General features: G+C 37.8%; 1 protein-coding gene across 1 annotated transcript; it reads right to left on the reverse strand.

The window, feature by feature from the left end:
* Positions 1-327: 327 nt before the first annotated feature.
* On the reverse strand, positions 328-17,221 carry lrrc9 (leucine rich repeat containing 9). The gene is made up of 31 exons (XM_061743287.1): positions 17,165-17,221; positions 16,716-16,934; positions 16,359-16,499; positions 16,115-16,178; positions 15,946-16,016; positions 14,447-14,629; positions 13,982-14,137; positions 13,612-13,832; positions 13,384-13,515; positions 13,102-13,281; positions 12,875-12,989; positions 12,374-12,509; positions 12,166-12,278; positions 11,926-12,048; positions 9,559-9,726; positions 9,337-9,456; positions 8,975-9,166; positions 8,686-8,808; positions 8,372-8,512; positions 8,026-8,203; positions 7,692-7,912; positions 7,492-7,614; positions 7,278-7,408; positions 7,001-7,109; positions 6,773-6,909; positions 6,110-6,246; positions 5,438-5,655; positions 4,547-4,615; positions 3,380-3,499; positions 2,239-2,374; positions 328-467 (listed from the first exon to the last, which is right to left on the reverse strand). The coding sequence occupies exons 1-31, from the start codon at positions 17,219-17,221 to the stop codon at positions 328-330; spliced, it is 4,374 nt and encodes a 1,457-aa protein (XP_061599271.1).
* Positions 17,222-17,515: the final 294 nt, after the last annotated feature.

The following is a 17,515-nucleotide window of genomic DNA, read 5'->3' on the forward strand; positions in this document are numbered from 1 at the left end:
ATCACAGGTTCGACAACTGATCTCCAATCTCCTCGAGAGGGGATGAATCTTGTTCCATTCTGGAGGTGAGAAGTGTCAAGCTAGAGTGGGCTGACTTATAGCCCTCCATATCGGAGCCTGTAAATTGGGATTTTCTCCAGTGGACAAGAGGGTAGCTCCACTGCACCTTTGGTTTGGGGATCTGGTTCTAACTGTTGTTGGTGCTTGTGCACCAGACAGCAGTTAGGAATACTCAGCCTTCTAGGAGTGCTGTAGGCTGGACTCTCCCTCAGACATTGGATGAGAAGTCATCTGGGAGTCTTGGAGTGGAAATACTGCTCCTCTACATCAAGAGGATCCAACAGAAGTGGTCTGGGCATATGGTGAGCATGCCGCCTGGATATCTCCCTCAGGAGGTGTTTTGGGCAACCAGGAGGAGCCTGCAGGGCATACCCAAGACACGATGGAGAGAATATCTCCTGGCTGGCCTGGGAACACCGAGGTGTTTTGGATTAGAATGCCTCAGTGTTCCCATACAGAAGTCAGTGGAAAATGGATGGATGCACCCCGTAAAGCTGATCAACCACTATATTAAAAAGTTGGAACCTGATCAGTGAAAAATGTTATCATTGATAAGATCTGTGACTCAAAGAATTTAACCAGCCATTGATTTTCAGAGAAAGTGAAATATAGTACTAATTATGCATTTTATAGTTTTTCTAATGATTGAGTGATTCCATGTCATTCCGCTATTTGATCTTAAAAAGAATTTGCCATCAATCATAACACTTAATCTGTGAAATAAAATAGTTTTGTGTCTGTAACTATAAATGAACAGCGGAAAAAAAATCCTACATACATGATTATTTTCATTTAGCTGTTCATCTATTTGCCAGGTGATTGCTCAAATTGATGCTTTGCTTGTTAGTTATGGACGTGCTATTAACTATGTATTTGGATTGGTTCAGAGGTCTATGAGTAAGCAAAATGTAATATTGTGCATATCTTCCATGTATAAATTGGATTAAAAAAAAAACTCAACATCAGGACCTCTTGACTAAACCAGCAGGAAAAGAAGGATTATATTAGTCACTATAAAGCGTGTCCCTTCGCAGTTACAACACAGATGATTTGCATGTCAGGGACAAAACTGGAGTGAGCTTTAAGAAAAGAGGCTAACATGGTGAAACTGACAATATCTGAAATCCATTTGGACCTTATTCAATATAATATCTTTATCTGAGTGAATGCAGATTATTGTCCACAGAGAGGTGTGCTAAAGCTGGATTATCCACTTGTTGGGAATGCATTTGACCCGATCAATGCAGTATGCCAGCCACACACACTCCTACATCTGTGGGTGTGTTTTTTTTTGTTTTTTTTACTTGTTTGGATATATTTGCTGAAATGACACCAATACCTCTCATCCCCAGATTATCATAGATAGTGATCCACACATGGCGAGAGACAAAAAAAGTCACATTCAGAAATCCACTACATGCTCCCAACGAAGCAACCTGATTTACTCCATATTCATTTTAAAGCAATACAATTGAAAAAGAACCAAAAAGTGTTTATTTACAATATGTGACAAATTTAGTGTCATGACAAAAAACTAATATCTGTGAGATATTACCACAACACAATTAAGCCTTTTCACCTGTTCACTTTATTTTGATCAATGAACGGTCCACCTCTTCTGGTCGTGAGATGTGGAGGTTTACCACGATTTGGGAAACTGTAAAATAATAATATAAGTATAAGTAATCATCACCTTCTATAGATTATTTGCTTTATTTAAAAAAAAGAGTTTGAAAGAAGCCAAATATTATTAACTGTATATACGGTACTATTGTCTTTAACAACCTGTTGTCTTGTTCTTGTTTTGAATATGCGCAGAAGACTCTGTTCCCCACAGTCATGACTCCGGTGGTTGGCAGGTGCCATCCTGTCCTTTGGCTATGCATGAAGCTGGGATCTGTTTGGCTGCTTGGACCAAGATTGCCACACTTGTGCTTCTTGTCTGATAAAACAGTAAATACATGGAGGGTCAGAATCAGCTGTTATCAACTTAAAACAGTTACTTAATCACATATTCAACCATATTGGAATGAAAAAAAAAGGAACTCTCCACTAATGACAAGCTGCCAAAACTCATTCAAACCTTTGTATTTCATCATGCAACCTAAGGAGTGCTGAGAGAAAAAATGTTATTCTCACATTTGTATGTACCGGTATAATGTTTTTCCATTGTATTACTTGGCAGGGCATATTGGCCATGCATGGTGTTCTGTAGTCCACCAATTATACTCATTCCTCCTGGAGTGCTATAGTGAGGCAAGATGGGTGGCAGTCCAGTGGTAGGAAGAGATGCTCCCGGCTGCTCAGGGCTTTGCTTTCAAAGAAAAGATTAAACAAGGAGGAAAGAACGAAGAAAGATAAGAAAAATAAGGAAAACTTTGAAGTTCAAAAACAAAAAATGTCAGCAAATGACCGACTACCTCCAGACTGAACTCAAATCCTTAACCTCACTAATATTTACATTGCTACTTTTTGAATTTTTATTATTATTCTCAGCCAGCCTATGAGCCAGCCACAGTCATAGCTACGTGTCCACTCCACCCATACTTGGGAGGGGATTGGTGGTGAGATTGCTTGTTGTTCCACATATACAGCCATCTTATAAGACAACAATAATTACTAGTCATCACTAACAGATGCATGCATAAATTGATGGTGGCATCTGGGATGCCGTTTACAAGAGTCACTATAGGGGACATTTATGTTTATAATGAGAAAACCAAGGATCTCTGCTCTGTCATTTCCATATCCATGATTAACTAGCAGAGGGGGTCGTGTTGACCAGGCTAATACGGGACAAATCCACTGGTCCATTATCGGCCGGGCACATTTCATCTAATCAGCAGGATGATGCTCGCTGGCTTAATTCAAAGCTGCAGCATTAATGCCCTGCACTCTCATTATATGAACATTAAATCAGTCAGACTGAGAGAATTTGATCCAGTCCTTCCCCCTTTTTAATGGCTATGTTGGTTGTTGTCATTTTGTTTCTTTCCTTTTTGTAATATTTAGTCCTGACTGGAATATGGATGGCAGTTTCTTTTCCTGTGCGTTAACATTAGACCAAAAGTGTTTTTGAAGTAAAACCTACTTTTTGGTGTGTATATACCGTTGTAGTAAGGCTTTGACAAAGACTGTCACATTATAAACTGGACATGTTGAAGATTTTCTGTGTATACAGTTGCTTTGTTCATGCAAACAGAGAAGTTAAAATGTCATTTTTTTTAAATACATGAATCATATGTTATTCAAGTAAAAAAGAATATGAACAAACTGATGACATGCATGTTCATACAATTCAATTGTGCACAATTCTCACAGATAGATCTGCACTGAGTAGTTCAGCCCTGGTCTGGTGAGTTATCAACACTTTATCGAGGACCAGCAATTGAGACAGACAGCGCACCACTGCTGATCTGTAGAGAGGGTTTTGTGCAACCTGAAGAGAAACAAAAATACAAACTTAATAATTGATAATGACAGCAGATAATATAAAACGTACTAAAACCCACTAGTTAAAAAACACTCTGACCCAAACTCAAATCCAGAAATGACAATATTGGAGCCTGAGTGAGGCTGTGCCTTGAGACATCTGGCATAAATATGATGCCATGTGGGTCCCAGTACAGCTCGCTTGTTTCCAGCAACTATTCCAGGGACACAGCTGACAGAAGCAGACAGGTCCCTCCCCAGCTGATGGTATCTCTTGACCATGTGATAGATCCAGCCTGTCCAGTCACAGAACTGTTTGCTCCGGCGGAACATTGCCACGCGGATAGGTTTTGAATGTATGACACATTGTTTAAGACAAAAAGAAAAAGATTTGTAGTTGAAACAAAGCACTATTCTGCATTCAAAACTTGGTAACTTGCAAAAACTTGATTCCAAAAGAAGTAATTAATTTAAGTTAACACAACTCCTCTTTCTCTTTCTTTTTTTCCAGTGTAAAGGTCATCCAGAGAAAAGGAAGAGAGTGGCTTCCGCAAGAGAACACAAGAGCTATTTCATCCAGTCAACAGCAGAAGTATTCTCTCTTGGGTGGTTGTTGGCATCTAGTTCCTGGCAGCATTAATACCCCAACCCCACGGGAAGAGACAGATGATAGGGTCAAGCAGTCTACCACAGCTGAGCATTACCCTGTGGACCACAGAAAGGGCCTGGGTTGCAGCCTCTGCTCAGGATTGATCTGTGAGCTCCAGATGGGTGATGTAACAGGGCAATAGTGTCCTTCCATTTGGTTAACAAATTTGTCTGTGATGCCAGCCTGTTTGAGGCACAGCAGAAGGTCCATCGTGTAATTACTTAATTTAGAGTTTGGGATTTTGCAAATGAGAAACAGAGCTTGAAAACATGCGTTCAATCACAGCTTGGTGAGTTAAAGAGATAAATTGTCCTGTAACTGATAGTAAGTGTATACACATCACTGTTATAGATTATTGTATAAGAAAAAAAAAGTAAGGACAAACTAAAACCAAACAATACTTACAGGATTGTCAGATACTGAGAGCTCTGTCAGTGAGGGGAGAACTTCTAATTTTTCAAGCTCTTTGATGTCCTGTAAAACGTAGGGGGGGAAAAATAATTAATTTGAGATGTCTTTAATTTAGGACCCTCTCATTTAACTATTCCTCCTCACTGGTTATAACCTCCTGTGTGTCGATAATGCAGACATATGTATCAGGGTAGAACCTGTCAGAATTTTGGAGTAGGGAGGATAGAGGCAGCTGAAGGGAGAGATTACATGTGTGAGCTTGCATTAATCTCATGAGAGTGTGGGCACGCAACAGGGCATGGGGGTGTTTTTTGTCACTCCCAGCTTTATCCTCCGATTTGGCTGCGATTCAAAGACACCCCCACTGTGAGGGCTGATGCTCTGGGATGATTGCTGTATTTTATGTCTTAATTGAATGCATGAAAACAATAAGGAAGCAAGGAGAGGAAGGAACTGGCAACAAAAGTGCAAATCACTTGCCCTGGGTGAGAAGATGCAGACAGAGAAGCTGATTACACGTTGTCCTGATTGTTACCCTCTTTCTTCATACACATGGCCCTGACCTTCAATCAAACTTGATTCTCCTTAATACTACCCCTTGCATGCCACAGTGGATGGTAATGGTTCGTGATTACTATATTTCATGCCTTCCTTTGTGAATACAGGGAAAAGTAATACTGCTTCACACTGAATAAAATACATTCTTAAACATCTGACACATATGAACCAATCAGTAAAAGTTGGTAGTAAATCAAAACTGCATGAAAGATGAATGTGACCTTCCTGACAACCTTAGGAAATGAGTTTTTTTGGTCAGTTTTATTCCAATGCAGTTTAATCAACATTCTAAATATTAATGATAAAATGTAAAAAGAAATATGAAACCTGCAGTTTGTTCCTGGAAAGGAAGAGCTTGCGGAGATCATTCAGCGGATCAAGATGATTTAGTTCCCGGATTTGGTTCTGGGTGAGATGTAGTTCTACTAGGAGACTCTGGGCTGTGAAGGAGTTCTTGGTCAACGCTTTAATGCGGTTTTTATCTAACACAAGGCGTCTGAGCTCGTGAAGCCCGTCCAAGCCTTCCACTTGGCTGATTTCATTGCCTTGGAGGAGACAAAATGTACATTACAATAGACAATAGACAGATATCTCACAAAAGAAGGTATTACATCAATAAACAAGGCCGAAGAGAGATTTACACACCTGAAATAATATAAAAGCTATATTCTACAACTGTATGAACATTTTTCTGCTATTTCTTGTTTGCTCTCCGTGTAAAAAGTACTGAAATTGCAAACTGAGGACCAAAGGTTTTGAAGAAATGAAAGTAAGGCTGGCTTTGTTGGGTAAATCACTCTAACAAAGAAAAGCTCAATCAAAAGCCATCAAAAGCTGTTGAAAAGAAAGTCAATCTTTCTTTTCTTCAAGTCTCATCACCCACCTGGCCTTAGGTCTATAGGAGACTTTGCTTTTTTAGAGCTTGCCTTTTCACAGGCTCTATAGACAGCATTTTTAACTGGCTTAGATTGGGAGGGGTGGTATGTAAACCCGACATACCTTGGAGGAAGAGTGTTTTAAGATTGGTGAGCCTGCTGAGCTGCAGATTGGCCATATTGGAGATGCCATTGTGACTCAAATGAAGCTCTTCCAGGCTTCCCATCAGTGGCTCCAGGCTGCCAGTGGGCCCTGTATCCCTGAAACACGGCCACAAAAAAACAGTTTTTTAGCCTCGGTGGTTAAGTGAACAGCTCATCCTCCCTCCTGCTGCCACGTTTAACTGCTCAAACCTCACAGGTGCAGACAAACTAATCGCGATCACAGTCGAGCCTTACAAAAGGACGTCTGAATCAGAAATGGTTTTATTCTGATTTATGCAAAAAAAAATCTAATTAAAAAAAAATTCCAAAAAACAATATATTTCAATGTAGTCACTTAAATATTCTCCTATTTTTTATAAATACCTTTTAAAAATGAAAGTATTAGTAAATTCTAAATTCAAATGATAAGAATATCGATGACATCTGCAACTGAAGTCATGAGAAAAACTGTCAAAAGGCAGCTCATACATTATCTGGTCAGTGCTGCCCCCTTATGACTGAACACTAGAAAATCACTTCCAAACAGTAAGAATAGAAAAAATAAAATGTACTAAATAAATAAATAAAATTGCAAGAATCCTTTGTTAAAATAAATGATAGAAACAAATATGTGTCATGTTACCCGTTAACCCTGATTTGGTTCTGTTGGCCATAGCCACTGGACTGGACTTTGCTGTGCAGCATCTGCTTTTTTGTTAGGTGACCCTGAGTGTGGCTGGGCAGAATAGACTTAATGTAGTTGTGGTTCAGATGGAGAGTCTGCAAAAAAAAAAGTGTGTTAATGATTAACATAATTAAGACTTCTTTCTAGCCAAATCAGTTAACATATAAGACTCAGTCGGATTTGTACTTTGATACTAGGCAGGTTGATGAGGCTTGAGAAGCATGTGAGGTTGTTGTGGTCTAAGTTGACACTGCGAAGGTTGCAGAAGAGGTCTATGGGAGTGAGATCAATCATCCTAGAAGAAGGAAGGGGATTTTTATAGATATAGTTGCTGAAAAACAAAGTATCTATATATAGTATATACATACTTTGTCTTTCAGCAATTTATTTATCTTCAGCACGACTAGCATTCTCAAATTCATTTTCAGGGTTTGTCTGAATTTGCTGTCAGCGAGGGTTTTACCTGATGCAGCAGGACTGAAGATTTAAGTTAGTGATTTCTGTGTAGTTTGAGTGGCCAAGCTTCTCTGCTAGTGTGTCGGTGGTTAGTCTTCCTCTAAACATAGTCTTTGCACTGTCACACTCGCTTACTTCCTGCAGACAAATACAAACAACAGAATAACGTAAAACCACGGTAATATGAAAGGTTGTGGTTGTTTGCAGGTTTTGGCACATACCACTACAAAGCCATCCAGAACTTTAAGGGAGGGCAGATGAAATACTACATATATTCGATAGTTTTCCAATTTCTCCACCAAAGGATTCCCACAGAGATCTAGAATAATGAGATTTGCCAATCCCTAGTGAGAAAAAATAAAAAATAACTTAGAAGACACAATAATAATGTTGGAAAGACCTCAAAACCTAATCTCCTCACTTTGAGACAGAATAAGTCTTTGGATGTGGAAATCTGGTTGTATCCAATAAAGAGTTCAAGGAGAGATTGAACTATCTGGATGCCGTGCATGGAAGTGATGCAGTTGTTCTCCACAGACAGAAAGGTCAGATTGTGCAATTGGCCTAGAACTGAGGCATCCAGACTTGACAGCTGATTCCCATCCAAACTCAGTTTATGCAGGTGACGCAGTCTTGCCAGGCCTGAATAAACAAAGCGCAAAGACATACAAATAAATAATGATGATTACTGTGCTAACAAAGATTATAATTCAGTTATTTTCTTTTGTTATTTCAGTATTGACAATGGGACTGACCATCAATACTTCTGATGTGGTTGTTATCCAGAGAAAGTTCCTCCAGCTTCAGGCAGCTATCAATACCATCCACATTAGCGATGTTGTTATCATTGAAGGAGGCCCAGCGCAGGTTCTCAAGCTTACTCAGATTGATAAGCCTGGAAATTCTTTGGTTGTCAAGGTTCAGGGTGGTGATCTGGCCAACGTTTTACAGCCACAAAATAATAAAAGAATGCATGAATAAGTTGAAATAGTATGCCTTATATCTTAAATCATAAGTGATCAAATCAGCCGTTGTCCTAACATACAAACATGTAGCTTCACAATTACTTTGTTACTGAGAATTTCATGTGCTGTAACCTACCGTTAAAGCCCAGTCTGGCTCTAGCTGTCGACCAGGTCCCCAGGGCGTTGGATTCAAACGATATATGAGCTGGGCTGTTGACAGCAAACTGAGACTTCTGGGATGGTTGCTGTTGGTACGACTGTGTGCCAGAAGAGATGCCTGGGGGTAGTGTCAACAAAGCTGATTGAATGACTGCTTGTGGTCTCATCTTAATAAATCAACATTTAATGTTACTATTCAAAAAAAAATGTCTCTCTAGTCAGATCAGCCCAAAGAAATTAAATATAATGTATCTCATAATGAATCGCAGAAGATGAAATGTAAGGAATAACCTGGTTAATTTTGGATGTAGCAGCAATCTGAGCAGCTTCCGCAGCCTCCTCTGTTACTAGAACACCATCCAGGTGTGTCAGGGTCTTGAGACGGCCTAATATGATTATTTTGACTTCCTCTGGCTGAAAAGAGGAAAAACACACACACCTGCATGTAGTTTCCATCCTGACATTGTGCCTTGTTATAATACATTCCAGAATTTACTCCATGCATACACTTAAGGTACAATAAGTATTAGTTTTGTTGATCTTGTTCAAATGCATCTGCAGTTTTGATCAGAGCACGCACCCGGTTCCACAGATTGTATCGGGTGTCTAGTTTCAGCAAAGCAGGGGTGTGTTTTCTAAGCACTAACACGTCCTCTTTGGCTTTGGTCAACTTATTCCAGCACACGTTGAGCTCTTTGAGTTTTCGCAAACCCTTTAGTCCTTCTAATGTCCCAACATGGTTAAAGCTCGCATCCAAAAACTGGAGGTTGGGCTGTGTGATCACATGCAGATAACAGAAGAAAGACAATACAGGTTAATGTGTGTGCTTTATCCAAAACACTCCTTGTATTCTACTTTACTTTTCATGTAGATGTTAACATGTTATTTTGTATTACTTAAACACAAAAAATAACAAAATTAATGCCAAATTGTTACAGTTACCATGTTATGAATGTCACCAAGGTTTGTGAACTCATTGAAGCTGATGGTGAGATGTTTTAAAGCTACAAGGCTGGAAACCTCTTTTATTTTCCTCAGACTGTTGCCATGGAGGTTTAGCACCTGCAGATTCAACCATAAATGAAAAAAAAAATCAAAAAACAATCACTCTGAGAGTGTGAAATGGCTTCAAACTAGAACCCCTTTAGAATACAAAAGACTTACAGTGATCTGACTGAGGATATTAGCTCTGGCCATCTTAAGAAGAATTTCATCATTCAACCCTAAAAGTTTCGGTTTCCGTTTCAGGATGGGTTCCATGTTGAGGACTGCCTGGTCCATGTCATAGGAAGGCATAGCATCTCTGTCTGGCAGTGCAGCCTGGTCTTTAGCCTAGTAACAGCACAACAAAATGTTTGTAAGAAGTACTACTGGTCAGTACATATTTGTTTGATTTAAAATAAAATGTATATTTTAAAAACAAAGAAACAAAAACATAATTTTGTTTTATCAGCTATTTCTTTTAGGGTTTTGAGTATAATCAGAGTTCAGCACAGTTGTGCAGTTGCTATGACTATACCTTGATTACCATATTTGAGCAGGAAAAGTGACCTATGGGCAGATTAAAAGTGTGTTTTCCAGGTTTAAGGTTTAAGCACTCTTTGATGGGAAATATGTTTGTCAATCCTTTTTCAGCTGTGTCATTTTTACATACTGACAAGCAGGAGAGCTGTTGAAAGTTAGTTATGAATTTGTCATTTTGGTTTTCACTGATCTAAACTGTATAGTATCTCTGACACAATTGTTTTATTTGAAATGCAGTTGGTGTAGGGCTGGTAAACATTACATTCTTAAATTTATATTCATCAGGCAGAAACAAATACATTAATGTAACATCTCTCACCTCTAATATCAAGACCCTGCCTTAACACTTCAACATTGCTTAAAAAATAATAAAGAAGGTTCCCTTTTTACTGATATGCCGGTAATTAAATACCAGTAAACAAAAAGCCAAGCATAGTATACCATCCATATTTAAAGTGCATCGGAAGAGGTGAAAAAAAAAATAGAAATGATTAAGGGATGCCAATATATATCTTTGAGCAGCCCCTTATTACTATACTGCATTTTATACTCCTCTCTTTGTGTCTGTTTTTCTTTGTATGTCTGCATGTTTCTGTCCATGTGTACCTCTGTCATTCTACCCCCCTCCAAATCTTTGTATAACTGTCCACCTTCATACATGTCCATCTGTCCATGCCAATAAGCTTCTCAATGGTGACGTGGCTGCTCTCATTTTGTGATGTTGCCAGGGACACGGAGAGTAGCATTGGAACCCTTTTAAAAAATATTCAGGAATTTTCTAGTTGTTCCATTAAATACTTCTCCACTCATCTCTCTCTGTAAAGAGGAAGGATACTTGGGTCTCACTACTGGTTCTCAGATTTTATTTTCTAATTTCTTTAAACTCCAGTTCCTCTGTTATTTTTACAACAAGTAATTTTTGTAACTTTGCAAATACAGTTTCCACAAACAAGTAATATCAGACATAATACTGTGCTGACCAGTTTTTCTGTCAGCCTAACACTTGCAGGTAAAGAACACTACTTTTAAAAACTATGGGAATCTGGAACTGGAAGCAATACTGCTGCTTTGGTTTGTTTTCAAGTCCTCCTCAACACCTAGATGATAGATGAACTACTGATTTGTTGCCGCATACTGATGACTCAGAGCATCGTGTTTCATTTCTTGTTCTGATTAGATCCATATTCAATTACGTCAGCAGGTACAAGATAGATTGTGTGTCTAAGACCACAAGTTGGCCCAAAGCACAAATCCAAGCACAAATGAATCGTGTTAAGGACTTTTGTTTTTCCACATCTTTATCTCTGAAATTTTGACTCCGACAATTACTTATATTACCTTTAGGATCCATGCTTTTGATTTATTCAGAAAGTACACAAGTAGGTTAAAGAAAAGTGCCCTTTCAAGCTTAGGAACGGTACAATTGGGTAACGTAAAATAGGTAAACCAACAATATGTCAATAATGATGAATGGAAATAGGAAAAGAAAGGAATTTCATTCAGCTATTAACAATCCTTTAGACCAAAAAATTAAAAACTTACAAGATGTACTGTAGACTGTAGATAACTTTTACTTTGATTATGTTTTATACATAAACTAAGAGGGTTCATGAAATCATTAAGTTCTCCCTTGAGTGTCTTTCTTCTTCTTATAATTTACAGGATGTCATAGATAGCTATTTGTAGATGTTCAAAGACATGACGATATGACATCAAACCGATTTCTTCCAGATGCCCATGCATGAATTATGTAATGCTATATTGACATGAGTAATGTCATTTGTATGAGTGCTTTCATCTCTCCAGTGACAAATATTTATCTGGTTTTAAATATCTGTTTTAAATAGTGCATGTTATATTACCTTGATAGACTAGGTCATTAAAGATAAAGCTATAAGGGCCTGGGTAACCATTCACAGAGTAACATGAAAAAATATTTTAAACATTTTTAAATAAGCTGAATGTCTCCGGCATATCAGTGTTTGAGAAGAAAAATGCATGAATTACCTCAATGTTGTACTCAAAATATATGATGTACTCTGGTAGGACCAGCTCATGCTCAAATACAAACCACTGCCTTCGACAGAGACTGCCCTCAGAGCCTGCAAGTGTTTTGTTTGAGCAGGGTTTCTCTGCACAAAGAACAGAAATAGATAAAAAAAACTGAACTTCACAAAAAAAATTAAGAGTTGTTGCTGTGCTGTAAATTAACCGGATACCATTACTCAGTTTGGATTGGCACTTGGCATCCATATTCTGAAACACAGAACAGAGTCCAGGGTCGTTGCTTCTATCCACCTGTGTTTCATCACGAATAGGCTTGCTTTTACCCACAAAAACTTTGGAGAGTAGAACCTGACCTATAAACGAAAAGATTAGCATTTTAGTTACAAAAAATACCCTAAAATAAAACAAAAAAGAACAGTTTAAAACAACAAGAGTATAACTCACTCACCGTGTCTGAAAGGGATGATATTCATACTTTGCTTGTACTCAGCTGGGCTGGCCTGGTGCAGCACATAATCAATTCTGGGCTGCTCAGTCACACCCAAACTATTGGATAAAGGTACAGCAACCTCTCGTCCAGACGCCTAATCAGAAGAGTGAGTACTTTAAAAGATATAATACTTTAAATCTTTTCTGGGTCGAACATACATTTAACAGTATACTACAGAGCTCTCATGTAATTCCCTTTGTATACAAAGTGAGACATGCAAGCAAGTCACATAAGTAGAGCTCCCCCCTCCTTTTTAGTATTAACCGCAACATAAACAATAAAAATAAATGATTCGGAAGAATTTATTTTTGCACATACAGGTGCTTTGTCTATCATTAAAGCAATGACTTAGCTTACATAATGCTGATGTACTCATGTCTTTTTTCTAATCATCAGTGGAATAAGTCTGGAGATACACGCAGGTGTTATTGGGGGGATTCTTTGTAGCGTCACACTCACCTTTTGATGCTTTGTTGTTTTGAAGCCTTCTTCAAGAATGTGCAAAGTTTCTTCTTTCTCACATTTTTCAGGGTCAGGTATGTAGAATAAATACTCGAGTTGGCGTCTGTAATTCCTGCTTATAATGATGAGTTTTACACACTGTTACAATATTAAACATATATTTGTAAAGATATTGTTCAAGTCTATTCATCTGCCATTTTCTTTTACGGTCTGGGCTTACTCACTGTGAAAAGCTTGTAGAGTCTTCACTGGAAAGCAGGCTATGAAGCTTGTCCTCAAAGCGAAGCTTCAAAGCACTGTTGTGGATACGGAAAACTCTATCGACCTTAATGTTAATAATGCTATGACTCTGGTCGTCTGAAGGAGCAAAGCGGGAAATCAGCAGGTCACTGCAGGAGGTAAACCTGTTGGTTAAAATAAATGAAAATCAATCCTTTTTTTAAATTCCCTCCGTAACTGTGACTTTAAGAGGGTAGCAGATGCAATTAATAACACAAAATACGTACCAAGGGTCTGTGGAGCTTCCTTCCTCTAAACGGATGTTTCCAACACTTTCTAACTCCATCACTAGAAACTGCACCATATACTCCATCTGATTTGTAGCTTGGGCCAATTCTTGCTCATACCAGGCTTTAATACTAAACAGAAAATAACAAACATACACTTAAGTTGAAATGCTGATGTCAAAAGAGCTTTACTCTCTTGTACAGAAAACACTGATAAAGTAAACTAACTCATCCATCCTCCCGATCCATAGTTTCAGCCTTCCCTTCAGTACATCCATCTTACGGTGTATTTTATGCACCATATCAGGATCACAAGAGATGTCAGTGTCAGTGGTTGTATCAGTTTCTCCAGTTAGCCCGTCTTGGTGGGTTACTGCTTCTGGTTCATCATCCAACATGCGCTCAGATTTCTTGCAACCAAGTGGCACCATGGAGAGCTCACGTTCAAGCTGTGAATGTATCCAGATGTCAGTAGCTCTTTTCTTTATGCACGGAAGCAGAAATCTGCAGCTGAACATAACTGCTACAATAACCTCTCCTGGAGTCTTGTTACAGATGCTGCAAATACATTTTATTCGATTACATAGTTTGTACATACACTTTTGAGGGCGTCACTGAGGGTTCTGATAGATTCTTCAGGAAACTGTAAAAGAGTGTTCTTCCTTCCTGTGAGACTCATCTGAGTAGCTGTGAGGTTCCGCTTCACAGTGCGTACACGCATGTTGTAGTACATCAATTTCTTCATAACTGCAGTCTAAAGAAAAATCTGATTTAGGCTGAAAATAGGCAAATAAAATAGAATAAAATAAACCATGACATTAAATGATGAATGTAACTTGGATGATAATCCTTATATCTTACTAATTACCCATCAAAAATGTATGTTTAGCTATAATTGAAAGAAAAGAAAAGAAAAATATAATATAATATAAAATAAAATAAATACTTTTTCCAAGTGTTTCAGGGAAAAAACCTGAACATTTTAGGCCAATATTTTCAGGATTTCAAGCTAAGAGCCTGACAAGGATTTAGGTGAGCTCAGTGTTGCACATTTTCTCAATACCTCAGCTGCTTCCTTGACTTCCTTTCCAGAGACATCGTAGCTATCAAGTCGCTGGAGGCCTGGCATGTGGTAAATAATGTGTATGTCATAGTTAGGCAGCAGACATACTGGGTTTGGTGTTGACATGGGGTCCTGCAGTGCTAACTCTCTTAGTTGGGGCAAATGGGCAAGGTGGGCCAGCTCCTGTTACAAGAGATCCCAAAGGCAAGTTAGAAACCATGGCAGGTGACCTCTTAAAAAAAAAAGAAAGAAAGAAAGAAAGTTAAAAAAAAAAAAAGAAGCAGCCTATCACTTTTAGGCTGTTAGATGAAAATTACTAAGCCTGTATTTTGACCGACAATAATTGTTCTTACTTCAATTTCCATTAAATCATTTTACATATTCCAAATAAATCCTAACTACACAATTTCTATAAAATATTTTACAAAGTAACGAAGAAAAAATTATGCCAAATGTGAAAGTAACAATTTGTAACCCTGCTTGTTAGCTGCACACAGATAATGGTGTCTAAATATCTGGCAGATCATTAAGCTGCCAAACAACTCTCGAAGCTTGCCATTTCTTTTCTTCTCTTTTTTCCACTGCACACCACAGTTAAAAGATATGTCACATAGAAATGGCAAAGGGGTAGACACTTTTTCTCTGATCCTGCTGTTATTGCACTGGGCTCTTCAAAGTGAATGGCAATAATTGCATTCCTTAAAGCGAAGGTGCCAACAGAGAAGAGATGGACTGCAAGAATATGTGCTATGGTGAGAAGCCGATAAAAGCAAGAACTACTAAAATTATTTGTGCCTTGTCAAAATGACCTTGTACAAAACAATGACTCAGTGTGCTTTGAAACAGCTCATCAGCTGCAGCAAATTGTTCTGTATTTCTAAAACGTACAAATATAATAAACAACAATGTTATGAATGAAACTGTCAAAAGTATTCAAATAAATGCAATGAATGTATAGAATTAAATGTGTAATGGGAAAAATGTTACAGAGGTTATTAGAAATCTGAGCCAGCCCTTTGTCAAACTCCAGCGTTTAATAAAGCAAATAAGATGGGTTATGAGAAAAGGCTGGTTGTGTGTAAGAGCTGTGGTGTTCTGCAAGTTAAAGCAAAGAGTGTAAAGTTTTTTGAATTCTTAAATGACCTTGCATGGCAAGAGATTATAGATAACTTGCTTAAGTAATACAAACCTGCATTGTTAAAAACAATTTCATGTAGCCCTTTGAGATTATTTTTTGAAAGCATGTACTGAATGCATATCATTGAATGTGGAATGGCAAACTTGTAAATTATGCTGCTCAATACCTCCATGAAGGTCTTGTTCAGCCAGTCTGTTGTAAAAATGATTAAAAGCAGAACTGACCGAGGCCTTGACAAGAATTTAGAAATGTCTTTTTGTCAAACGACTGACTAAAAAAATAAAAATAAGTAAGGAAACTTTTTACAAAAAAAAAGAAAAAACATTTAAAACGAAGAGCATACTTTAATTTTAACTCTTACCTTAAAGGAGCTGATCTTGTTCCCAGACAGATTGAGAATTTCAAGGTTAATATTTGGATCAAGGCTGCGTCCTAAGAGAGATTTTAAATGTTTTTCCTTTCATTCTAACAGCTCACTGATTCTTCAACAAATGCAACAAAGAAAATAAAAAAAGAGTCGACTACCCTACCTATCTTTTCAATTATGTTGTCAGCAAGGTTTAGTTCCTTAACCTTTAGAAGAGTGTCCAAACCCTTAAAGAAAAATAAAAAGGAAAGTGGTTAAACTGGTTGTACTGTATGCTGCATGAGATAATATGTTTAATATGATAAACTCACAAGACAAAATACAAAACAAGTAGAATATGTGGGTAATTCATGCAAAATAAGAAATTGTACGAAATAAATCTGAATACATAGATAAATAGATCAAACCTGTATCTTTGTTATGCAGTTATTATTTAGCCATAGAACCTTTAGGTTGACCTGCAGTTCTAAATTCTTGATTTCATAGATCTGATTATCATAAAGGTACAGTTTCTCCAGCTTTTTACAGTTTTTTAGTCCAGATATTTCCTGTAGTAAAGACAATATGACACAAGTTAGTATTTGATATATTTGACATACCATTGTACAAAATCACACATGCCAACATCTTATTTTACCGTACATAGATGACATTCAAGGTATGTTCTTGCTGTGTAAGCCACTGAGACATATGGAGGCCTCGAAACTTTGAATATTTCCATCATCATTTTATTTACACTGCATACATATTTAAGACAAACTCACTGTGAGATGGCACTGGACTATCCAGAGCTGCTGGAGCAAGGGACAGCTTTCAAGTCCCTTAATGTTTTTTATACTCTGGTCAACTATGGTAAGCTGGCAGAGGCTTGGAAAGAAGGAGAGCCCGACCATGCGGGGGAAACCAGAAAAGAAGATCTCCAGTGATCTGACGTTGCTTCCTTCTTGTACAATTTCTTCATAGGACACCCCATTGACCAGGCACTAATGACAAGAAAAGGATAATCACCAACTTTTAACAAGGCTTAGCCATCACCAGAAATAAAAAGCAGTCATAAATAAGAAAAAAAAGATTAAAAAATACATTATTTTTCTTCATAGCATTTTTTTATATATATTTGTATGGGTTTAACTTATTTTTACATCAATGCATCGTTGTATTCACCTCTATTGTACCCCTGTAACCACATTTTGGAGAGCAGAGTTGAACTTACCAGTTTCTTGATCACATCCTGGTCAGTTGGGTTCTCATGTTTCTCAGTCGACAACATGACTCTGCAAATAACATGAAATAATTTACGCAGACTATCATCATTTCATTTTACTGAAGACAATCTAGACTACATAGGAATAGGCTGAAACTGGGAGTTAAAATATTGAACCCACCTGTCAGAAAAAAGTAATGAATATCGCAGTTCTTCCGAAAATACTAACTAGTCGCCTATTTTATAACTAACCTAACTTGTTTGTCTTGATTATCTCAATTTAATCTTAAATACCAAACAAAATGAATAGTTTTATCCATAACGAAGGAGGAACATTGGTTAACGTTAGTTGGAAGTATC

This window comes from Cololabis saira, chromosome 16 (assembly GCF_033807715.1).
Source record: "Cololabis saira isolate AMF1-May2022 chromosome 16, fColSai1.1, whole genome shotgun sequence".
NCBI classification, from domain to species: Eukaryota; Metazoa; Chordata; class Actinopteri; order Beloniformes; family Belonidae; genus Cololabis; species Cololabis saira.

Coding starts and splice junctions, on each gene's coding strand:
- lrrc9 (XM_061743287.1), bottom strand. CDS start 17,221: ATGTTGTCGACTGAGAAACATGAGAACCCAACTGACCAGGATGTGATC. Junction 16,179..16,358: donor ACTGCATAACAAAGATACAG/GTTTGATCTATT, acceptor TTTTTCTTTAAG/GGTTTGGACACTCTTCTAAA. Junction 468..2,238: donor TGGCCAATATGCCCTGCCAA/GTAATACAATGG, acceptor CGGTGTTCCCAG/GCCAGCCAGGAGATATTCTC.